Source organism: Nerophis ophidion, linkage group LG04, assembly GCF_033978795.1.
Source record: "Nerophis ophidion isolate RoL-2023_Sa linkage group LG04, RoL_Noph_v1.0, whole genome shotgun sequence".
Taxonomy (NCBI): domain Eukaryota; kingdom Metazoa; phylum Chordata; class Actinopteri; order Syngnathiformes; family Syngnathidae; genus Nerophis; species Nerophis ophidion.
In genome coordinates this window covers 55185329-55211605 of record NC_084614.1, presented here as the reverse complement: position 1 = coordinate 55211605, position 26277 = coordinate 55185329, and the positions used below count along the sequence as shown (strand labels likewise).

At 38.1% G+C, this 26277-nt stretch overlaps 2 protein-coding genes across 7 annotated transcripts; both read right to left on the bottom strand.

The window, feature by feature from the left end:
• Positions 1-55: 55 nt before the first annotated feature.
• On the bottom strand, positions 56-12062 carry LOC133551591 (organic solute transporter subunit alpha-like). Of its 2 annotated transcripts, XM_061898463.1 has the most exons (8): positions 11626-12062; positions 11226-11377; positions 11026-11099; positions 8816-8974; positions 8612-8723; positions 8386-8532; positions 5394-5499; positions 56-5306 (listed from the first exon to the last, which is right to left on the bottom strand). In XM_061898463.1, the coding sequence occupies exons 1-8, from the start codon at positions 11699-11701 to the stop codon at positions 5143-5145; spliced, it is 990 nt and encodes a 329-aa protein (XP_061754447.1). In that variant the 5' UTR covers positions 11702-12062; the 3' UTR covers positions 56-5142. The 2 variants fall into 2 exon arrangements, with proteins under 2 accessions (XP_061754447.1, XP_061754446.1); XM_061898462.1 differs by having other exon boundaries at positions 11226-12062.
• Positions 12063-13427: 1365 nt separating this feature from the next.
• Positions 13428-25442, bottom strand: zdhhc20a (zinc finger DHHC-type palmitoyltransferase 20a). 5 transcript variants are annotated; one of them, XM_061898456.1, is made up of 13 exons: positions 25239-25437; positions 23839-23865; positions 22227-22321; positions 19668-19788; positions 18778-18847; positions 18623-18655; positions 15443-15563; positions 15166-15301; positions 14937-15063; positions 14774-14860; positions 14340-14419; positions 14224-14270; positions 13428-14147 (listed from the first exon to the last, which is right to left on the bottom strand). In XM_061898456.1, exons 1-12 carry the CDS (start codon positions 25354-25356, stop codon positions 14227-14229), a joined length of 1059 nt encoding a protein of 352 aa, XP_061754440.1. In that variant the 5' UTR covers positions 25357-25437; the 3' UTR covers positions 13428-14147; positions 14224-14226. The 5 variants fall into 5 exon arrangements, with proteins under 5 accessions (XP_061754440.1, XP_061754442.1, XP_061754444.1 ...); XM_061898458.1 differs by having other exon boundaries at positions 13428-14144; XM_061898460.1 differs by lacking the exon at positions 14774-14860 and having other exon boundaries at positions 13428-14144; positions 25239-25442.
• Positions 25443-26277: the final 835 nt, after the last annotated feature.

The window sequence follows — 26277 nt, the reverse complement described above, 5'->3', positions numbered from 1 at the left end:
GGCTAAGCTGCTTTCGTCATCAATGCTGAGCCAGGGGCTGTCATCAACAAATTCTCCCTCCTTCTCTCTATGCCTGATGACTGTTTAGATAAACATCAAAGACAAATGGACTATTAATAGGGCTGAATTGAGATTTGAAAATTGTCATTTATTTTTAATGTCATCATTAATCCATCTAACTCGCTGAATCTCGATAAGTATCTTAAAAATCCATTAATGTAGCAGTGTTTACTTCCTAGAAAATGTGCGACAAACTTAAATAAATTTGTATTTAGTGGATAGTTCAGCTCAATTCACCAATACAATTTAATATACTTATGTGAGACATTGCAGTCTATTGGGAAGTATATCAAACTAAGTTTTAAAATGTTAGGCGTCTGTCAATTTCTACAACCAGTAAATTAATTTTAAAGTGTTGGGAGGCAACCCTTTGAACACTTAAAACGGTGTTAAATCAAGCCGTTGAGAAAGGTTTCATAATTGCTGAGGGACTTAAAAAAATAAAATGACTTTAAAATAGAAACAAACCAATCTCCGAGAAAGGGATTGAACCGAATCCAAAGTTTCAGTGTTTATGTAAAAGACTGTGTTGTTTTCATGTTAGACATTATCAAACATTGCATACTTGTAAATATTTAAGAATGGTGTGCAAATAGAGAAAATACATATGTGCATGTACACATAGTATATTCATACACCTCAATACTATTTGAATAATGCATGCATAATCTTTTCGTGTAACTAAAATAACTATAACCAGTTTGCAGGCAAACTTCTCTAAACCATATTTCCTTTTGTGCCTCTTAATCATCTCTGCTGACGCCCTGCATATAAACGAAAATATAAATGATTTATATGAGGGGATGATAGAGAGAGGGCAAACTTCTTTATTTTCAGGTCAATAATTGAGGTTTTGAAGTGAAACACGCTCTCTTGTGGGCTTTGGTTGAACAGCAAGAAAAGCTGCGGCCTCATTCAACTCAAAAGTAAAATTTCCTGCTTTAATGTTTATATAAGTGGGTCAGCTCTCTTTAAATAAACCTTTTGTTCACAGACATCAGGTTTGAAGCGAGTACGATGCAAAAGTGCAGATATACAGTACAAATGACAAGGCCTAACACTCGATTCTCCATAAACATGATGATGAAATAGCATTTTACTTTTATAACCTACAAAGTAAACTTGCATGTAAGGAACAAACATTACAGAATGAAAAACAGAAAATTTAGGGCATTAAGAAATGCTATTTATAGTAATAATGTCTAAAATAAATAAGTGATCCTTAAACCCACTGGACACTTTCACTTATTCTATTGAATAAGATACAATACAAGAACATCAATAATGATACTTTTACAAATAATGATGCAAAGATTATTCTATGCAAATATTGGAGTAAGTTTTAAAGCGCATTTTATGGCTTACCAGCGTATATTTCGGGCTGTGGAGCGCACTGGCATTGAAGCTGCACTCCCCAAATTTTAGAAGAAATACATGTTTACATATAGTTGCTGCACTGCACTATAAGCTACAGATATATACCTGCAACGAAATATTTTGTAAATATTTATTTACATACCTTAATTGTTTCCAAATGGTCCCTGTAACACGGCAGTAAAATGGCTAATTATAAAAACATTCAGTAAGTCATTGTTATGGACCCGCTAGCTGAAGAAGCAAGTTCTCCAATCCGCTAAGCAGACTCAATAACTCCACGGTAACGTTTTGTTGAATTTACAAAACCGAAACAATACAAAAAGAAAGCCATTGTAAGTTAATAATACTAACACAGACACTTGCAAACGTGTTAGCATATTCGCTAATGCTAACAACGCTAGCTTGATTACATTACAATATAGTGTACAGATATGCATTATAACACTCCTACAGACATCACACACAGGAGGTTTTAGTAAGTATGAATTGTTTTAGTGATATTGTATAACTTACAAACGTTGCTTGGAATGATAAATGAAGAATCCATTTGAGCAGAAACGCGGTAGACGAATACGTTTGGTTAAATGAACAAAACAGGAAGTACATTTGTAACTTGCACCACCTCCAGTGAGCAAACTCGTCCAAAAGATAGTTCCTTCAGCACAAACAATACCACATGTTCAATGTCTCTGTCCGTGTTTTATGAAAAGTATTTGTTGAATACAAAACATTATGGCCATTAACAAAGAAAAATCCATACATTGGCCGCACCGGGTACAAAGCATGGGAAAAAGTAGCGACTTATAGTCTGAAAAATACGGTACATACAGTGGGGCAAAAGAGTATTTAGTCAGCCACCGGTTGTGCAAGTTCTCCCACCATACTTGCCAACCTTGAGACCTCCGATTTCGAGAGGTGGGGGGGGGGGGGGGGTGGGGGGGGGGTTGGCGTGGTTAAAAGGGGAAGAGTATATTTACAGTACATCTACAATTCACCAACTTGAGTATTTCATATATATAAATATATATATATGTATGAAATACTTGACTTTCAGTGAATTCTAGCTATATATATTTATTTTATTATATATATATAAATAAAATAAAAAATTGAATTTCAGACAGCACCTATCAAATACAACAGTAATAAAAACACAGTTGTTCTACTAACTGTACTGTGCTTGCTGATTACTAAAAAACAACACCACCACTTACCTTTCACTATTTGAGTAACTTTTGTTCTGCCATTTATTTCTTCATTTTGCTCGTTGACGGTGTAATATATTGGGTTGGAGTCAATAACCAGGCGAGGTGATGAAGTTATGTCTCTTTACTGTGGGCTTCAGAACAGACTCCCTCACTTGCCGTCAGGTACCCAACACCACGTAAATCGTTGGCCAATCAATAAGCAACCCCATAACGCTATAGCCAACATTCACCAGGGGATGGTAACAGAAAACATAGAATCACTCTATTACAGACGGCGTCGCCATGGCTGTAACTTCCTCGTTCTTCTGCTTCGTCTGCAGTTTTTTATTGAAATCCGTAGATGTTGTAACGGGATTGGGAGGCCATGCCCCCTCCAGCTCCTTGCGGACCTGAGTGGTGACAGCCTGTTTTCACAACCGCTTTCCCACTATATAAACAGCTTGCCTGCCCAATCCCGTTACAACATCTCCGGCTGAATTTCAGGAGAAAATTTCTTCCGGGAGGTTTTCAAGAGAGGCGCTGAATTTCGGGTGTCTCCCGGAAAATCCGGCAGGGTTGGCAAGTATGTCTCCCACTTAAAATAATGACAGAGGTCTGCAATTTTCATCATAGGTACACTTCCACTGTGAGAGACAGAATGTTAAAAAAAAAAAATCCAGGAATTCACATTGTAGGAATTTTAAAGAATTTCTTTGTAAATTATGGTGGAAAATAAATATTTGGTCACTTCAAACAAGGAAGATATCTAACTCTCTTAGACCTGTAACTTCTTCTTTAAGAAGCTCTCCTGTGCTCCACTCGTTACCTGTATTAATGGCACTTGTTTGAACTCGTTATCTGTATAAAAGACACCTGTCCACAGCCTCAAACAGTCAGACTCCAAACTCCACTATGGCCAAGATCAAAGAGCTGTTGAAGGACACCAGGAAAAGAATTGTAGACTTGCACTGGGAAGAGTGAATCTACAATAGGCAAGCAGCTTGGTGTGAAAAAATCAACTGTGGGAGCAATCATCAGAAAATGGAAGACATACAAGACCACTGATAATCTCCCACGATCTCAGGCTCCACGCAAGATCTCATCACGTGGGGTCAAAATGATCATGAGAACGGTGAGCAAAAATCCCAGAACCACACGGGGGGACCTGGTAAATGACCTGCAGACAGCTGGGACCAAAGTAACAAAGGTTACCATCAGTAACACACTACGCCGACAGGGAATCAAATCCTGCAGTGCCAGACGTGTCCCCTGCTTAAGCCAGTACATGTCCAGGCCCGTCTGAAGTTTGCCAGAGAGCACATGGATGATACAGCAGAGGATTGGGAGAATGTCATGTGGTCAGATGAAACCAAAATAGAACTTTTTGGTATAAACTCAACTCGTCGTGTTTGGAGGAAGAAGAATACTGAGTGGCATCCCAAGAACACCATACCAACTGTGAAGCATGGGGGTGGAAACATGATGCTTTGGGGCTGTTATTCTGCTAAGGGGACAGGACAATTGATCTGTGTTAAGGAAATAATGAATGGGGCCATGTATCGTGAGATTTTGAGCCAAAACCTCCTTCCATCAGTGAGAACTTTGAAGATGAAACGTGGCTGGGTCCTCCAGCATGACAATGATCCCAAACACACCGCCCGGGCAACGAAAGAGTGGCTCCGTAAGAAGCATTTGAAAGTCCTGGAGTGGCCTAGCCAATATCCAGACCTCAACCCCATAAAAAATCTGTGGAGGGAGTTGAACGTCTGCGTTGCTCGGCGACAGCCCCAAAACATGAATGCTTTCGAGAAGATCTGCATGGAGGAATGGGCCGAAATACCAGCTACTGTGTGTGCAAACCTAGTGAAGACCTATAGTAATCGTTTGACCTCTGTTATTGCCAACAGAGGTTATATTACAAAGCATTGAGTTGAATTTTTGTTATTAACCAAATACTGAATTCCAACATAATTTACAAATAAATTATTTAAAATTCCTACAATGTGAATTCCTGGATTTTTTTTCACATTCTGTCTCTCACAGTTGAAGTGTACCTATGATGAAAATTACAGACCTCTGTCATCATTTTAAGTGGGAGAACTTGCACAATCGGTGACTGACTAAATACTTTTTTGCCCCACTGTACATCATTGAGGAATATGATGCGGCTACAATAATACAATATAATAGTTAGCATTATTGATATTTTGATAGTCTTAATATATTGTGCAGGTGTTCCTAATAAAGTGTCTGATAACTATATACTCTAAAATGCACGATGATTCTTAATGGTACGCTTTTTACTTTAAAATTTAGTGCATCCTGTGAAAATGTTTTCGTTGTTTTTTGTTACTTCTCCAAAATGCTGGATGAGCTTAAAAACTCAACTTTCAAAGTTTATTCAAATGATAATTAGTGGAATGATACCCTTCCAAGTGACAATGAAGTAGTGTTGCATCACATAACCTGATTAAGTCGCCGGTACCTCGGATAAAGAGCCTCTTTGAGACGCACTCGTTCAGACATTGTGCTCCATGTGAGCAGCTTGCAGGGAAACTCCGTCCTTCTGGTGGTTGCTGTCATGTGCTTCACAGGCAAGCGTGTCATAACTACGACGGTAGAAAAAGCGAGTGACCAGGGTGATGATGAACATCTCCATGATCATCATCTGCTGACTTAGCACTGCAGGATAACAGCAAGAAATTAATTTGGTTCATGACACGCCAAAGGCAAGACTAATAAAAATAGAATAGGAGAAATGTCTCTTACTAGATCCACGAGCTTGCGAAGAGAAAGGAGGGGCGCAGGCAATGGTTCCGTCCAGAGCCAGGATGTTGATGATGGATGTCTGCAGCTGGCTTAATACAAGTATTAGCTAAGGATAAAAGAAAGATGTTATTATGGACATACGTAGTCTGTGCATTATATTTTCACTAAGGTATATAGACTTTGCTAGGATGCTGATTGACTTCGGAATTTTAATTTTAAAAGATTTTCCCTTATACTTATTTCAGGCTCACATTTCCACCACAAAACTATAGAAATGTTTGGAGTAACATTGCATCAACTGTAACAAAAAAAGCAGACTTAGGCCATGGCCACACGAACACGGAGAGTTAAAAAAAAACGCATATTTAGGGTTAAAACGATCTCCATCCACACAAGTGTAGTTTCAAAATTGTCTGTGTCTACACACAAACGCACACACCTGCTGTCATGCACATTTTGTCAAAAGGCTGGAAAAGCAGGCACAGCTGACTTGGTGGCATTGCACATCTGTTATCATAGTGTTTATTTTGATATACTACATGTATAATGACAAGTACATTATTTTTTAAAAAGCAGCCTGCACCTACACAGAGCCCTGGGAACATTATGAATCTTTTTTTTGTGTGTTTAAAGCTTGCAAGCATGCTTGTGTTGCTGAAACCCAAAATTATAACATCTTTAATGAGCAACATGGTGAGATATTACATGTGGAGTGAAATGTACATTATTTCTAAAATTAGCACGCACTAACGAGCCAAGGAAACCCTTTTGCATGTTTAAGTGCCAATAAGCACGCATGCCGCTGCAAAACTCTCGAGGAATTATAACACATTTAATGATCAGTGTAGAAATACATGTGCAATGAAATGTACATTGTCTTTAACACTAACAAGAAGGAAGGAGACATGTTTTTTTAGTCGTTCGGGCGCGTTACATGCGTGTGGACGGTCTACACAAATGCCATACGTAATATAATGTTCCATCATAAAATAAGGATTAAAAACATGAGCTAATGCTGCACCTTTATTAAGACACAAAGCAAAAAGTCTTACTTGTCAAAGACGCCCCAGCAATCATACCCATAACAGCTGACTGTCAGTTTTGCTGGCGGGAGTGTCGCAAAGCCTATTTTAATGCGTGTTTTTGGTCAATTGTAAGTGAAAATAGAAGCATATTTATGTTCAAACATACAGTAAATCCTCTAATATATGTTTAAAGGCAGCAAGGCAGTGTTGTTGACTTTGTAAATGACACCGCACAACCGTGACTTCATTAGAGGAGTTCAGGTCTCCATTTTTGGCATGTACACTCATACGCTGAGTGTATGAGCTTTTGCAAAAGCCAGCGTTTGCAAAAGTCTGCGTTTTTAAGGATAAAGGTACGCGTTTGTGTGTGGACAAGAGACTTAAACGCAGAGATAAGTATGCGTTTATTAAGTATCTGTGTTTGTGTGGACATGGCGTAAGTTTAACACTGTCAAATGAAGTTAAATAAAACTAAAATTCAATTAAGTTATTCACTCCTTGAAGACACCTGACAGGCATGTATTTGAGGAAGGTGCTTCCAGAGCGATACAATTCCCTTGTTGCGTTTCATAGGTGGTGTTGTGTAATTCAGACTGTACAGTAAGTGACATTTGGTATTTTGTGTATGTAATGGAAATTTGAGCGATTCCACCAATTTGTTGCCATTTGCATGCCCAGAAAAAAAATGTATTAAAATGGGTAAACTACGGTAAGTGTCCTGCACCTTTATTTAATTGCATATAATTGGTATGTATTTATAAATACAATTTATATTTATTTAAACTACCTTTAACACTAGACCATAGCATTTGTTACCTGTCCCAATGTCCTAAATGGGACTTTAACATGAAATATAATCATTTAATCCTGTGTTATAAATGTTTACATAGCTGTGTTAATTCTTATCTCAAATATACTTTAAGTTCATTTTCTTAAATTGGTTGTGTATCAAGATCCACACTTAATTTGGGTGCCTGGTTTTTACTCAGACCAAATATTTTTGAAAGGATATTGTATCCCTTTGATTAGAGCAGTCCAAACTTTTCCACTGAGGGCCGCATACTGAAAAAACAAAGGATGCGGGTGCCATATTAAAATGATTCACTTCAAAAAGCAATAATATATATATATATATATATATATATATATATATATATATATATATATATATATAATATATACATATTATACATACATATTTTTTAAACAGTCTCAATGTTAGCCCTATATTATAAGTGTCAGCATTTCAACTTTTCCTTGTTTCATTTATTCTACTTTTTATGTATATTTAAAATTTTTCATTTTTGGTATTTGTAGAATAAGTTAAATGTAAATAAAAGAATAGCTGTGGGACACAAATGGCAGCTCGGCAGCACTTTGGACACCCTTAATTTAAATCCTCTGCAGGCCATAGAAAGGCCAAAAGTAAACTTGTTCATTGATTTCTCTGCAGATTCAATATTTTAACGATGACGGGAGGTGTTAAAATTTCAGCACAGTCTTCTTAACCTAAAACATTGCTATGTTATTAGTGTGGCTATAGTTCATGTGTTTGCTACGTAATCCTACCCTTAAAAGGTTCAGTCCTCAAAATGAGTATACTTCATGATAGGAACCTTGTACAAATTAAAATAAAGTTGCCTGAGATAAGCCAGAACAAATTTTGAGTAATTCAAAATGTGTATTATCACATTCATTGTTACAAATGGCTTTGGTGGAATGGCCACTTTACACGGCCCATATTGTACTGAGCAGCCAGACCCTTCCTCCATAGCATTTTCTGCTTTGATGGTTATCATCATAGTTTTGACCTGTAAAAGTAATGCTTGTGTTGTGATTTAACTAAGGTTATTGCTTTAATCAGGACTAGTATCTATTTACATATACTCAATAGATTGCGAATGTGTACCTACTATAACACTGGGGAATGTAACGGCATTCATTGTGAATGACGTGTGTGTACTCACTTGGTACATGGCATATTTGGGCACAATATTGATCATGCGTAGAAAGCTGTTGGTGTTCATAAAGACGATGGCTACAGGCCACAAGGAGGTAATGGTGAGAATGCCAATGAATGGGTTGATCCAAATTGCTGTGCCCGTGATATCCAACTGGAAAAGAAACATTTTTTTTAGGCAATTTATAGTCTTCCTTAATGCAAACATATGTAATTAAGGGATAACACTTTACATCAGAGAGGTCAAAGTAGCCGTTTGTCCACAGTATAATGGAGAGGACACTGAGCACAGTCTTTAGGATGGCATACTGAAGTGCACCCAACTTCAGCAAGAATAGCAATCGCCTTTAAGATAACAAAATGAGTTATATTAGACAATAGATGATTAAACCTGTACAACATTGAATGGGTCATCATCACAAATGGCGGCTCAGTACCGTGTCATGGGCACGCGAGGTAAACACAGGCAGCAGCAGCAGCACGGCCCTGTTGTTATCTTGAAAGTTTTTCCAGAAAAGCGCTTCAGAAACACACTGCTGCCACCCAACTCCTCTATCAGAAGGACCAACACTTTGTACACCACCACTGCAAAATAACTATAGACGCATGAACTCGAATTAAAAAAAAAAATATTGAAACTTTAAAAGTAAACAAAATCCTATAGTTTTTCAGTATTTGCATCAATCATAGAATCATTGAGTTTTGCATGTGTAATGTTTCATGAAGCGGTCTAAACTATGAGTTTGAGTTGAGTTGAGTTTGAGTTTATTTCAAACATGCAAGCATACAACATGATACATCACAATTTCCAGTTTCTCTTTTCAACATGTTCGAACCGGAGTAGGATGAAGCTGAGTTTATTTAATCCTAACCCTTTTCTTTTACATAACAGTTGCTAAAACTTTTGTTCACTTCCTGTCCTCAATTTATTCACAATATAATAATAAGTCGGACACGTTTCCAGTGAGGGTTGGACTCCGCCAAGGCTGTCCTTTGTCACCAATTCTGTTCATAACTTTTATGGACAGAATTTCTAGGCGCAGCCAAGGCGTTGAGGGGTTCCGGTTTGGTGGCCACGGGATTAGGTCTCTGCTTTTTGCAGATGATGTAGTCCTGATGGCTTCATCTGACCGGGATCTTCAGCTCTCACTGGATCAGTTCGCAGCCGAGTGTGAAGCGACCGGAATGAGAATCAGCACCTCCAAGTCCGAGTCCATGGTTCTCGCCCGGAAAAGGGTGGAGTGCCATCTCCGGGTTGGGGAGGAGACCCTGCCCCAAGTGGAGGAGTTCAAGTACCTAGGAGTCTTGTTCACGAGTGGGGGAAGAGTGGATCGTGAGATCGACAGGCGGATCGGTGCGGCGTCTTCAGTAATGCGGACGTTGTATCGATCCGTTGTGGTGAAGAAGGAGCTGAGCCGGAAGGCAAAGCTCTCAATTTACCGGTCGATCTACGTTCCCATCCTCACCTATGGTCATGAGCTTTGGGTCATGACCGAAAGGATAAGATCACGGGTACAAGCGGCCGAAATGAGTTTCCTCCGCCGGGTGGCGGGTCTCTCCCTTAGAGATAGGGTGAGAAGCTCTGCCATCCGGGAGGAGCTCAACGTAAAGCCGCTGCTCCTCCACATCGAGAGGAGCCAGATGAAGTGGTTCGGGCATCTGGTCAGGATGCCACCTGAACGCCTCCCTAGGGATGTGTTTAGGGCACGTCCAGCTGGTAGGAGGCCACGGGGAAGACCCAGGACACGTTGGGAAGACTATGTCTCCCGGCTGGCCTGGGAACGCCTCGGGATCCCCCGGGAAGAGCTAGACGAAGTGGCTGGAGATAGGGAAGTCTGGGCTTCCCTGCTTAGGCTGCTGCCCCCGCGACCCGACCTCGGATAAGCGGAAGATGATGGATGGATGGATGGATGGATTACATTTATATCGCGCTTTTCTATTGTTATATACTCAAAGCGCTCACAGAGAAGTGATCACAATAAAAATAAATAAATAAAGGAATAAAAATTGGTGAAGTAAGTTATATTTTATATGATGAGACAAGTAAGATTATTTTGAGAACTATGTTCTAACCTTTAAATTTATCCATAAGCATACACTCACAGTCAATCAATCAACCAATGTGTATTTATATAGCCCCAAATCACAAATGTCTCAAAGGACTGCACAAATCATTACGACTACAACATCCTCGGAAGAACCCACAGGATTTCAGTAAAGCCCAGAGTTAATTATACTCTTTTCAAATTGTGAGTTATAGTGATCGTATTTGTTGAATGGGTATGTTGGGACTGAAATGATGTAAGAAAGTAGAAAAAAAAACTGAAGGACTTGTTTATTAATAAAAATGTTATTTTGCTATTCAGTTTTTTTTACCAACATTTTAATCTTCAATATTTAATATTACTATTAATATCCGAATATGATAATGATAATAAAAAATATTAGCATTATTATTATTATTATAACTGATATCTGTTCTCAATGCAAGTATAGCCAATGTTCAAAATATGAAATACTGTACATATACATATACAAATACGTATTAAAAATATTTAGATAATAAATCTAAATCTAAATAATACAAATTGAAATATTGAAATTTATTGATCTAAATAACATGAAGGCTAAAAAAAACAAAACGCACCAGTTTGACGTCATATCCGTAAACATGACGGCCCTGGGGATCCACATCCCGAAACAAGCCATAGTCGCAATGACCTGAAATCGAGACACAAAAGCAGATTACATTTTCTATTTTCTTAAGTTGTGTGAAGGCTCTTTAATAAAGAAATAACGAGGAAAGTACGAGTAATATTTAGGATGACCAGGCTAAGGGATGCTTACCGGAGCAGCTCCATTGACCCACATGATGGTGGTCTTTTTGGGGTAGGGCAGTTTCTTATGGATGTAAACACACTGCTCCAAGTAGAGAAGCAGGGAGATGCAGGACATGAAGGTGAGCATGGCGTACAGGCACATCCCAAATGCATCTAGCTCTGAAGGGAACAACCCAAAATAGTAGAGTGGGGTCAATGTAAAGTTTACAATGAGTGGCACATGAAATAAGAAATTGTAAATCGTAAGCCTGATTCGTATAACAGGAAGTGTATTGCAGCTTAAAAGTCTGTTGTTACTAGTTATTTTGGGCTGAGAAGGTGAAGACGACATACATAAAAAGCAGTATCATAATAGACATTTGAGGCTCACAGATCCACAGTGTGGCTTTGTGATAGGAAACACTTACGCTTTAGAACATCCATTGCCAACGGGGGCTCCTGTAAACAAGCTGGATCAATGGTACTGTTGTCAGCTTCCTCCATGGCTCCTGAGATTCCTCTTAAATTGTTAACAAAATAGCGACCCCGAAAGGGAATAAGCGGTAGAAAATGGATGGATGGATGGAAAATAGCCTCAAACTGTCCTGTAATTACAACTTTATAAGCGCCGATCAAACTTTGAATCCAAATGTCGCGAAAAAAATTATTTTCCCCACATGGCAGAATGCGGAGTTCAAGTGAAGTGTACTTTAACCTTCATGACACTTTTAAGGAGTCCTGGCGTGATGACACAGTAAGAAATTACAAGTTTATGAGAACCCTTCCATAAGTGACTGTCACTCAGTCATTCAGTCACGGTCATTAAAATGGAACCACGAGAGAGGCAGTGAACTTAACGGCCAACTTGAACTTTGGCTGGGCGTGTGGCTAAGTAAGTATAAAAAAGGTGTAAAACAGATAAAGGATTGTGAGGAATATATAGTTTATATATTATTTAGAACCTATTTGTGCATGATTATAAAGCATTGTCAACAGTAATAGAAATCTTTTGTTGTCTTGAGAAGTGGATTATTCTGGTTTTGGGGTTCCCAACATGGCAGGATAACGGTATGCGATTTACGTACAGTTTACAGTAATCCATTGTCTATCTCTGTTAATTGGTACTGAACAAGACTGTGAGCTGACGTGAAGTAGGAATTATTTATTATAAACAAAATATCTGCATAACTAACGCAAAAAAAATGCTTTTCTACCTTCCTAATCCTTTTTTTTTCTACATTATGAAAGCCTTCTAGAAATACAATAACACCTTTTAGTCATCTTTACACTCCTCATATAATATAGTAATGCTGTCTGAAGCTGAGCTAATAAGTGGCTACAATACTAAAATGTGTAATCTGATTGGTTTACTCTCATCTGGCGGCCAATATTAGTATAGTATTAGTATTTTTAGTTAATTCAGGGCAAACATGTTGAAGCGCGATATGGTGAGACGACTGTACTTCACCACACTCATATACAATTCTAAGTGTTTAAAGCATCACTATAGACATCTGCAAAGTGTGTGTAACGAAATCGGAAAAGTTGGTATTTAGCGGATGGATGGTGAGTGATTCTTCATTCGTTTTTTCAGTTAGTAACAACTTTATAATTCACAATACTACCAATTATAGGACAGGAGTGGCACCACATCGGACATAATTCAATTAAACTATGACATTTGGATTTGTTTAATCATTTCAGTTTTTAACAAACATCTCATACTGTATTATAATAACCTTAGCCAGGAGTAATGATGTGCATCTCATAATCATTGTTTAGCTTTGGTAGAGGGATCTGCACTATATCTGTCTAATTTGTTTGGCAGTAAGCTGCTTTATAATGTGCTGCAACGCCATCTGAAGGATCGAGGAGGAACTTTAAGGCCTTGAACTGCATAATTCTTGTATTGGCATTACTTCTATTACTACTACTATAATCATCGAGAGCAAAACAAGTCAACAAGCATCTGGACCAAGGCCAGTAGGAGGAGAATGGCATGTTCAGAAAACGAAAATAATATTTTATAACAGCTCAGAACCCTGACTCAAAATCATGGAAATGTGAGGGGTGACCCTAAGGGGGCATTGTTATCGAGATGCCCTCACAATCTGACAGATTTGGAGCACATTTGCAGGGAAGAGTGAGCAAATATTTAGTGTCGAAAAGTGCCAGATGGACGTATAGTACTTCTGTAACAAAAAATATATTCAAAAGGCAGACCATAAAATAGTAATTTAGTTTTTTATTACAGTATTTTTCCAAAATAGGAGAATATTTTATTCACACTTTCATAGGACATAAATAATTTACAAGTGGTAATAGTGCAGTTGTTAGGAGCTAGGTGTTAAAATATCTACTTGGAATGACACATTACTATTTAATAGCTACTTTTCACACTAAAATTAATTGTGTACGTCATTGATATATATATATATATATAAATATGTATAAAAATACATAATTTGACACTGTAAACATAAAAATCATTTGATGTAAACTGAAACCAGATAAAAAAAGATGTTACTATGCTGAATCTTGTCAGACATATTGCACATACTGTTGGCAGTGGTCCTCACTCCTGATCCAGTAATAAAAAATGAAGAAGTCTGACTGAGGCAAACAAGATGTAATTGTCAATGCTTTGTTAGTATAATACTAAGTAGTATGCAATTACTCAGTGCAGTTAAAAACACACTGACTGGTAGCATAAAGCACTAACAGTGAGCTGTTAATTTCTTTGGACCACAACAAAATACGAAACTTGTGTATCAATTATGGACTGCTACCGCACACATTTAGAGCAGTATTGGCAGTGTAGCAAGGTCGTTAAATAAAAAAAGGAGCAATGAGACAGTTCAATCCTATCTTAGGAGAGGTGACGGCTCCTGTGGATGTGCTGATGGTCAAGGCAGCGTGTGAGGTCTGCTGTTGTGCCTGATATGACCTGCTGGATCAGCAACAAGATTTTATAGTAGAAACAAACGAAAAAAAAGGTATCAGACTAATGATCTCATTTTATATACCTTTTATTGCTCGCTTTCCATGGCCACGGACACGGTCTGGGCGGCACCTGTAAGAGCAACAATAAAGAATTGTGTTTTACAGAGTAACAATCAAATTAAATATGTATTAACTGTACCATTGTTCTTCATGTTTTCATTCACTAGGTGTTGCGTAGCATTGGCCAGCACAATAGGGTTTGGTTCCTCCATGGAAGGGCTGAAATGTAAGTGACATTGGCAATGAACAGCAAAAAAATACCTCCACTATGAATAATATTATCCATCCATCCATTTTCTACCGTTAGTCCCTTATGGGGTTTACGGGGAGTGCTATCTCAGCTGCACACGGGAGGAAGGCGGGGTACATCCTGAACTAGTCGCCACCTCATTGCAGGGCCAACACGGATAGATAGACAACATTCACACTCGCATTCATACACTAGGGCCAATTTAGTGTTGCCAATCAACCTATCCCCAGGTGCATGTCTTTGGAGGCGGGAGGAAGCCGGAGTACCTGGAGGGAACCCACGCATTCACGGGGAGAACATGCATAGATAAATAAGATTATAACCTTTTGCCATTTTGCTGCAGGACTCTGTTTGCCTGTTCAGGATCTATGTGCACCAATCTGGTAACAAATGAATGTCCGTCCCCCAGACTAATGGAATAAAGACATATCCTGAGCTTGCATTCATGGTAGTCATGTATGTTTAATTTATATAGCTCAAGTTTACCTGGAAAAAACAGGAAATATAAAGTATTTTGCTTCATCCCCGAACACCTCAGCTACATTCCGCTTGAAGCCGAGTGAAAATCCATTTTTGTCTGGACCATTTGCAAACACTGGAGCCCTAAAAGCCTCTGGGAAAAGAAGAGCAGTTTAATTGCAGAACTGTGACATCAACAGTGACCTTGGAGAGGATGAAAGCAGCACTGTTACTGACTGAATAATTCAAAATCTACCTATGGTGGTCCTGTTCTTGCCTACAAGCCAGAGGTGGTAGCTGAGGAGCGATAAGATACTGATGAAAAACAGCACCGCCACAAAGAACAGGAACAATATGTGGAATTTGGCTGAATGTGTGTCAGGAAGCTGTTTCTATGGAGGGAAAGATGACATTTTACATATTACCCTCAAAATAATACCAAAACATTTAGTTTTAGGGGGCACATAATGAACATAAGAATCCACGAAAGATTAATACTACTGTAGATTACTTTGAAAAGTGTCTATACTTACAGTCCAGAATTTAATGAAGTATTGGACGACTGTTGCACAAATTACTGCACAGTAGAGTGAGGCATATGTCAAAAACAAGACAAAGTACTTGTAGTTGGAAAAGCCGACACAGTTATTTACCCTGGGGGGAAAAAAGACACACACAAAACACACATCAGGGGACAATAACAAGACTGAATATAGATTAATTTACAGGTATTTGTGGCGAACAACCACAAATAAATTTGGACCAGCGCAAATAAATTTGGCACTACCAGTTAGGTGGCAGTATGCATCAAAAGGGATTGTTTTTTTTTTACATTTCAACCAGTACTAGAACCAAATTGGTACTTGAAAAATGATGCCGGTACTTAAAAAAAGGGGAAAACAAACATTTTGGTCAACCATTTCATTTGTGTGGAATTTTGTGACATTCAAGTAATTGAGATACTTCAATTGATAAATTGAATAACATCGACGTAATACTTTCAAAAATAAGTAATAACAACCAAAATTTAATTATCATAATTATTGCAACAATACAGAATGTAGAGAACGAACAAAAAGCAGCTTTTGTAATATTGATGCTCATAATTCCGAGGATTTGGGAATGCTCGCTTTAACTGTGATTGGTGCATAATGAGAAAGCGCTATGTTGTTGTTGTGGCTCTTAGCCAGCCTAGTGCTACCGGTGTTAAGATGAAGGCTGCTGTTGATGTGTTAAAGTTAATTAACTTAATAGTAATACATTTAAAAAGGCTGTCAAACTCTGAGTGCTTCTGTTGAGAAGTTGGTTTACTTACAAGACATTACTTGTAGAATATCACTGCTAAGCTTTTGTAAATGTTGCTTAAAACGACATTATTTAGCACCGAAATGAAGCACCGATAGCTTGTTCTTTAAATCGGTCTGGCTACTACTGCTTACACTGGCATCGGTGCCACCATTGAATGGGGTTTCTGTGCCCATCCCTAATCATAACACTACTTCTTAATACAGCTCATACACACCTGGTCTACCAAAGAATAAGAAGACATAGGGTCAGTGTGGCCAACTTAGAGAGTATGCAAACACCTCTAGATAGGTTGTAATATTAAATATATTTGTATTCTGATTTTTTTGTACAAACTGCAAATATTTCAGAACAGAGGAATATTGAATTCTTCCTTGGTTTATTTGTTTTTAGTGGGTTGGTTAAAAAAACACCATACTGTTTTCCAATTAACAAAAAAGATTAGGATTAAAAACACAGATGCAGTACACCAATATCTCTCATCATAGAGCTCAATGTTTTGAACAATGTAAAACAACAACTGGAGAATTGCAAAATGTCATGAATGTTGCAGTAATGAAATGATATGAAATGATGGTGCAAGTTATTAGTGATGAAACATGGGTGACTACAGGCCAGTTAAGAAAAAAATAAAATAAAAAAAATCACTCATTTTTAGAACAATGTGAATTATTTTTTTTTAAACTGCTATTTGCCATTAATCATTGTTGATAAGCATTCCACAATCATTCCACCTTGGTGGAGACTGGTAAGCTATGGATTACTCTTCTGGTTATACAAACCCCGTTTCCATATGAGTTGGGAAATTGTGTTAGATGCAAATCATTTTCCACCCATATTCTGTTGAATATGCTACAAAGACAACATATTTGATGTTCAAACTGATAAATATTTTTGTTTTGCAAATAATCATTACCTTTAGAATTTGATGCCAGCAACACGTGACAAAGAAGTTGGGAAAGGTGGCAATAAATAAAGATAAAGTTGAGGAATGCTCATCAAACACTTATTTGAAACATCCCACAGGTGTGCTAATTGGGAACAGGTGGGTGCCATGATTGGGTATAAAAACAGCTTCCCAAAAAATGCTTAGTCTTTCACAAGAAACGATGGCAGTTGTCTACAACTGCTTGAGCAAATAGTCAAACAGTTAAAGAACAACATTTCTCAAAGTGCAATTGCAAGACATTTAGGGATTTCAACATCTATGGTCCAGAATATCATCGAAAGGTTCAGAGAATCTGGTGAAATCACTCCACGTAAGCGACATGGCCGAAAACCAACATTGAATGACTGTGACCTTTGATCCCTCAGACGGTACTGTATCAAAAACCGACATCAATCTCTAAAGGATATTACCACATGGGCTCAGAAACAAACACTTCAGAAAACCACCGTCACTAAATACAGTTCGTCGCTACATATGTAAGTGCAAGTTAAAGCTCTACTATGCAAAGTGAAAGCCATTTATCAACAACATCCAGAAACGCCGCCGGCTATTCTGGGCCCGAGATCATCTAAGATGGACTGATGCAAAGTGGAAAAGTGTCCTGTGGTCTGACAAGTCCACATTTCAAATTGTTTTTGGAAATATTCGACATCGTGTCATCCGGACCAAAGGGGAAGTGAACCATTCAGACTGTTATCGGCGCAAAGTTCAAAAGCCAGCATCTGTGATGGTATGGGGGTGCATTAATGCCCAAGGCATGGGTAACTTGCACATCTGTGAAGGCGCCATTAATGCTGAAAGGTACATACAGGTTTTGGAACAACATATGCTGACATCTAAGCTCCATCTTTTTCATGGAAACCCCTGCTTATTTCAGCAAGACAATGCCAAGCCACATTCAGCACGTGTTACAACAGCGTGGCTTCGTAAAAAAAAGAGTGCGTGTACTTTCCTGGCCCGCCTGCAGTCCAGACCTGTCTCCCATCAAAAACGTGTGGCGCATTAAAAAGCGTAAAATACGACAGCAGAAACACTGGACTGTTGAACGACTGAAGCTCTACATAAAACAAGAATAGGAAAGAATTCCACTTTCAAAGCTTCAACAATTAGTTTCCTCAGTTGCCAAACTTTTATTGAATGTTTTTAAAAGAAAAGGTGATTTAACACAGTGGTGAACATGCCCTTTCCCAACTACTTTGGCACCTGTTGCAGCCATTAAATTCTAAGTTAATTATAATTTGCAAAAAAAACATTTATGAGTTTGAACATCAAATATATTGTCTTTGTAGTGCATTCAATTGAATATGGGTTGAAAAGGATTTGCAAATCATTGTATTCCGTTTATATTTGCATCTAACACAATTTCCCAACTCACATGGAAACGGGGTTTGTAGAAATAGTACCTCCATCTGAAAAAAACCCATTGTAAATGAAGATGTGAAAAAAAGAACTACTTTACCAGGGACAGTGATGATCCATTTTGAGCACACACCTTAAAGAATAAGGAATATATGAATTATTTTAACATACAGTGCAAACTGCTAATTAATAGGAATACAGATGTGATTATATAATTTCAAAACAGGACGAGGCAATAGAATAATGAGTACTTACGTGTCACAGGTGGAGCAGTGGTGACAGCGGTCAGGTTTAACTACCTGGCAGTGATCACAGTATCGAATGGCTGTGTAAAGACAAGAGGAAATAGAACACAATACATTCAGGTTTACTGTTTGTATGTTTAATTTCAAAGCCGCCCCGATAGAACATGTATGATGGTGTTTGCCCAAGGAGCCCAATTAGTACTCCTGTGGAAAAAAAAATCCTGCTATGCATTAGCAGAAAAAACACAAGCTGTAAGAGCATTATTGAAACAGAAAATGTTTTGTATGAAAAATAATTGTCTGTTATTACTTGAACATAAAGGTAATTATTTAACAATTGTTTTCTTTCTATGTTTATCAATGATCTAATATCAAACATATCATGCCAAAACATAACATTCAGTGGCATTTTCCGCAAAGCATGACCAGATGTGTAACCATTATGTGTAGACATGATAGACCAATGTATGTTGTGATCTGTTCATAAATACTTAACCAGTCATTCCATAATATTCACAAGACAAATATTTAACAATAAAATATTATTTAAAACCCAATATAGCAAAAACCAATTTAATTTTAACTATGGGGTTATGATACACTTAAGGGACTCTCATTGCCAGCCTGCCTGGCCAACATGATGTGGCATCGAATAAAATATAAAATTTAACAACCTTCATCATGTTTGAATGTTTTTTTGTTTTGTTTAGTTTGCGCTCCTACTTATATTGAGCAAACTTGGTGCAATCATGACTAATGATGAAAAGGTCCTTGCACTTCCTGTAACCTTGCAACTGTCCTCGACCTGGTGGTCTAATCTTAAACGGCTTCTTTGAATTCTAACAGAAAGTCAAATACAATACAGCAAGTTTTATTACTGCTGTAAAAAAAAAGTCTCACCTCCTCCTGCTGTACGAGTGTAGACAGGTAAAATTCTTGCAGCTTTCTTTAGAATTTCTTGTTGCATCTCGGCTCGCTCTTCTCTTTCGAACAGTTCCTTCTCCGCTCTCGGCAGGGTGAACTGACAGCGCAAGAAAAGACAGTCATACATACAAAACACTAAAGCTCTACTCTCAGGATTTAATAGACTGTATCATAAAAAATGACTTGGGAGGAATTTGGTATGTGTAAATGAGTTCACAGGAAGTTTTTTATCTTGCTTTTTAGTGTATGTTGCTCTAAATGAACTTGATTCAACTTAATGGCTTGCAATCCTAAGATGCCTTGCAGTATGTTACTAAAGCTGCTAAAATTACAGTAGAACAGACAAAGCCCATTTTCTCATGACTGAGCCCATTTGTGCAAACGTTTAGTATTTATGGTGGTGACTTGTCATTCACAAGGTAGCCTCACCCACGTTGTCACTTTAAAGGGGTCATATTATGCAAAACTAACTTTTCCAACCTATTGGTACCTGTTTTAGTGTATTTGGAATCTGCATAAGTCCCGGAAAATTGAAATCAAACGATGGAGGCGCGGCGGAGATATTTACAGTATAAGACACAGTTGCCCTCCTTCATACTTCCTCCAAATGAGCTGTTTGGAATTTGCCCAAAGTGGGACTTTTTACCAATTGGTGTTGTCAGCAGATATCTCGATACATGGTAAAGTTTTACCCAAAGAGCTTTGCGAGAGTCTGCTACCATGAATGACTTAAACAAGTTGAACAACTTATTGGGGTGTTACCATTTAGTGGTCAATTGTACAGAATATTTATTGAACTGTGCAATCTACTAATAAAAGTTTCAATCAGTCAATCAATCAATGCTATTGTAGTCCAACGCTATACTCAACTAGTTCCTTCATTTTCTTCATCCTCTTTTTGTGGGGCAGACTGGTGTTGCAGTTTCTAATCAAAAGTAGCGAATAGTTCTAACATATCTATCTGTCTGTAGACTCTCTATGGCAGCATTAAAATTACAACGTGGACGACGGTGAGAAGACACAGTTGAAGTGAAGGTACGTCAAAAAAGTGCACCAACAAAACAGCACATTTTGAAAAGATGGTCAAAAAGCGGCTTTAATATAGTCTGTAAAAATGTTTGATGTAAAATATTGACCAAAGAATAACCATTTACAGTATGTAGACCACAAGAAATTGTTTTAAATGTTAAAAAAAATATATAAATATATCATATGACCCCTTAACATATAACGGGAACATTCCAAAATGGCAGCATTATATAAATGTGATGAGCATTCAAAGAGCTACCATAAATTCTCTAATCATTCCCAAGGGTGTTTATTTATACTATTACTGTCGTGTCAGATTTTCAGTCAGATCAATCACACTTGTAAATTGTAGAAAAAACACAATTAATCGGTGAAGCAGTTATTTGCATAATTTAAAATAACCCAATATTTGGGAAAATTCAATTTTATTGACAGACTATCATAATAAAACATTAGATTTAATGTTTTACATGGATGCATGTTATTTATTTTCTATAAAGTTGGCAACAGTTTTATTTTAAATCCCACCCTAAGGCAAAATTTGTCACCGAGCACACAGGTCAGATTCTCCTTCCTCGCTCTTTGCACTGGTGTATGCATTGACCTGATTACTGACCGTGTAGCAACCTGCGCCACCTTTCAGGCAACTATTCGCTGTTAAGGTATAAGAACAAAACAAATTGCGTGATTAATATGAATTTATACATAATTAATGTAATATATTTTGTAATTAATCATGAATAATTTAAATTTGACCTCCCTTTTGTTTACCTAAAGTGTAAAGAGGGTGAAGGGTTACTACTAGAAGTGGGTGATAATTGGAGAGAGGGTGTAATTTTAAAAACTTTTTTTTCTACACTATAATAATGACTTGGACTGCATAAGCAAATGGAAAGGAAACCCAAGCTTTCTCTGACTACATGGTTGACTATCAGCAAGTAGATATATCAATTTTGATTCTGATTTACCAACACAGCAGCAACAGTGTCACAGAATTTCATAACAATGGTAAAGAGCGAACTGGTCAGTCAGCATTAATAACAACAGTATGGCAAATGTAACATGCATGAGAAGCGCAAACGCATTTAAAAGCGCATGCAGAGGTGGCTAAAGCTGCTGGATTCTGACCACTCATGATACTTTAAATATAAAAGTATATATACTGCAGTTTTGATTTAAAAAAAAATTGACATCAGGATGTTGCCTACAGCCACAACTGTTGATGCCAATGTAATTTGACCTGGTACTAATTAGAGAACACTGTTAATTTGCTTTGTGTGCCACACACCCAGTGACTATAGGAGACTTGGCAAAAAAAATATGGTAATCATGTAACTTCTTCACAATCATTTTGTCGCCTCCTGCTGGTCATTAAAATACTCCAGGAAAAGGCACTGCTATGTTTCAAAAAATAGACCGTTTGTCCACTCATTTTTTAAGTGCAGGTCACTGTGCAGACTCAGATAGGATTTTATGTTGGAGGACCAAACTTGTATGCAGGCATACCGCTGTTGGTGGTTCAGCTGGTCTTGTCCAGATAGTTTTCCAGTAAGACCATATGAACACGAAGAAGAAAATGTGGAAGATGACCAAGTAGCCAACTGTTGAGAAAAGCATAAATGACGTAACACTGGTAGCTGGTGTGATATTTGCTAATACAGTAGTACCTTAACTTGAGAGTGTTTTGAGGCAAGACCTGTCTCTTGGCAAACATTTGAGTTACAAGCATCCCCACCGTTATTGCTGTTGGAAATGCCACAGTGAACCCCGCCCAAACCATTCAGTGTTACACCCTAGCCTTAGCTTATAGCTAAAAACTTTGTTTTCCAACCACGGGAAGGAAGGAAGGAAAGGAGTGTATATTACCAGTGCTGTGAAGAAGAAGCGGATGATAGTTATTAAAATAAAGAATTAAATTGGTAAAAACAAGAAAGAGCGTGTAGCCAACTTGGTAAAGCAATTTCAGCATAGCATTGCTAGTCTGCACCATACTGAAGCATAAACATTTTAACGGCAGTCAAAGATGTTGAAATAATATCCAAACGGCAGACATTTATCCATTAAAATATAGAGATGGGGATATAAGGATAGGAGTGTGTGACAGAAAAGCAGCTGGAAGGAGAAACTGTAGAAGCCCACTATTGAAGGTAGTAAATGCTTCTTATTATTACTACTACATTACTTCATAAAACTATTGTACTTGTTACAAATATTACTTTCTATTAGATTGTTCTATACAATATTTCTTATTCCACCATTCTTTTTATTTTTAAAAAGACATGCTTTATTGTGCTGTTTTGGGGGGCAAGCATCAATTAAATTGATTTCAATTCAATTGGTGATGTTGATTTGTGAATTGTTAATTATATTTATATGCACTTTTTTCTAGTGACTCAAAGCGTTTTTACGTGGTGAAACCCAATATCTAAGTTACATTTAAACCAGTGTGGGTAGCACCGGGAGCAGGTGGGTAAAGTGTCTTTCCCAAGGACACAACGGCAGTGACTACGATGGCGGAAGTGGGGATCGAACGTGGAACCCTCAAGTTGCTGGCACGGCATCTTCACCAACCGAGCTATACCGCTTTGAGATGCAGGTGTTTCAAGTTAAAAGCTCATAAGTTGAAGTACTACTGTACTCTAATAAGAGGTTACAACTAAAAATGGGCATTGATTTGTTGTTAACACATAAAACGATCGTGTGGTTTATTCTAATCTGAAAGCAATTAAAGTTAAATAGAGTGCAACATTTTGGTTCATCCATCTACCCATTTTCTACCGCTTATTCCCTTTCGGGGTCGCTGGCGCCTATCTCAGCTACAGTCGGGCGGAAGGCGGTGTACACCCTGGACAAGTCGCCACCTCATCGCAGGGCCAACACAGGTAGACAGACAACATTCACACTCACATTCACACACTAGGGCCAATTTAGTGTTGCCAATCAACCTATCCCCAGGTGCATTGTTGATTCGTTTTCAACTATTTTGACAGGACGTCAACCATAGGAAGCGGAGTCGTCTCTAAATCCAAACTAAAATTATAATATTGTTGGAGAACAAAATGTTGTCAAACGCCCATCCCTAGTTACGACAACTTGACAAATAAAGCAAAATACTTACTTCGCTCTGCATTTTTGGGGATTGTATCTAAAGTGAGAGACAAAATATTTGTCAGTACATGTCAAGGAAGCATAGATTCACATCTCACTTTGCACTCCACCCTGTCCTGGCGCCATGTGGCAGCAGCCTGGCACCGGTTGTAGTGACCCAGCCCCCCCAACCACTACCATCCTTTCCTAATGAGACAGAGCTTTGTTGAAGGGGGAGGGAGGCACCCCTCGCCTGACCACAGCTGCTAAAATACATCTACATGCAGATAATGGTATCATCCGTTCCATGCTGACAGCTGAGATAAGGTGCCATCTGTGAGTGAAGGACAGTGAACACATTTAAACAGGAAGGCTTTGCTCTGTAATGAATGTTGAATAGAATAGAATATATCTTTATTGTCATTGTACATTTGTACAACGAAATTGTATGCAAACTAATTCAGTTTAAAATCATATATAAAACCATAAGAACATATAAATAAAACCATAAGAACATAGATAAATAGATAAAAATACATAAAATTCACAAAAATACCAAGCATACAGCTCACGTGCACAGTCCTTATTGTTATCTTGTGTTCAGTGATACTATTGCTCTCGGGTAAAAAGTGTTTTTAAAACGGTTTGTCCGGCATTTTATTGTCCTGTATCTCCTGCCTGAGGGCATCAGTTCAAAAAGTTTATGTCCAGGGTGAGATGGGTCCTTTATGATGTTTTGAGCCTGTTTGTTTAACAAACAAATGTAATCTTAGCTATTTCAATTACTCTGTTTATGGAAAAGACAAGTGTATATTAATGAAATACACAATAAACTACATATTACCAGCCCTTTCCATGTGGTAAATTAAATGTTTGTACTCATAAAACACATACTCAAAAACATTATATGAAATATTTGGTTTTGTAAGAGGAAAACATTAAAAGGTATGTGTGTCAGCTGTCTGGAAGTGGACAGGAGTGTACTTTATTTACTTATTGATTGGTATATTTCTGCTTGTTTGCCGTCATATAGCTATTTTTTTTAAATGAATTAATACAAATGTGATTTTTAATTGCTTTCCCACTTAAAATCATCTCACATTTATTAACACAAAGAGGGATGGCCCCTATTTTAGCTACACAAAAGGCACCCAGAGACTTCCTCTTCTCACCCTGAACTAAAGCTCAATTTGCCCCCTTACAAACACTGTTCCGTCAAAAGTAACTACAATATGTTAATACAATGAAACACAACAACGAACGAAACCTTCGAGGTGTTGGCGTCAAGTTTGTAACGGTGCAATAATTTCAATCAAACAGCTGAGTGAAGTTGGCAACAGCGAAATTGTCAAACAACCACATCTCCGCCGGGGGGCAGCGGGTTTGTTTTTTATATGTGTATAACTGAAAGAAAAAAATAGCTTTACTTACAAACACAAAGCTCCACAACATAAGCGTAGTACGACCAACCCACAACCAGGTTGATAAAGAGGACAGGTATCCAGTTAATAGTACGCTTGCAGCACCTCAGTGTATGCGAGGGCGCCATCTTTAATCTGTCAAGGACTGTGTCGACCAGTGACGTCACGGCCAGGGTTGGTGAGCGAGTAGAGACGGCAAGTACCAAACATGTCGAGCATGCGCAGAGACTTTTAGCGTTCATGTGGCGACAGAAAACAAACGAGAAAAAAACCGTTGAATTTAAAAAATATATTTTAGATAAAATGTTTGAAAAATAACAAACAATTAAATGGAAACACAATGATGATTTGATAACAATAAATGTATTAATTTGAAAAAATAATGTATTTGTGTACACATTACAGTTGAACAGAACCAATTGACAAACAAAGTAAATACAGCTGTTTTGTTACGTGATAGATTTAAAGTTTAAAATGTAATGCTGTACGGTCAAACCTACGTGTTACCAGCCTTTTGCCGATAGTGTCGAGAATAGTAGTCTAACGTAATCAATCAATCAATCATCCATTCATCCATCCATTTTCTACCGCTTATTCCGTTTGGGGTCACGGGAGGCGCTGGTGCCTATCTCAGTTACAATCGAGTGGAAGGCGGTGTACACCCTGGACATCTCACCACCTCATCGCAGGGCCAACACAGATAGACAGACAACATTCACACTCACATTCACACACTAGGGACCATTTTAGTGTTGCCAATCAACCTATCCCCAGGTGCATGTCTTTGGAAGTGGGAGGAAGCCAGAGTACCCGGAGGGAACCCACGCATTCACGGGGAAAATGCAAACTCCACACAGAAAGATCCCGGGCCCGGGATTGAACCCTGACCACTCAGGACCTTGTATTGTGAGGCAGATGCACTAACCCCTCTGCCACTCTGAAGCCAATCAATCAATCGATCAATGTTTATTTATATAGCTCTAAATCACAAGTGTCTCAAAGGGCTGCACAAGCCACAACGACATCCACGGTACAGAGCCCACATACGG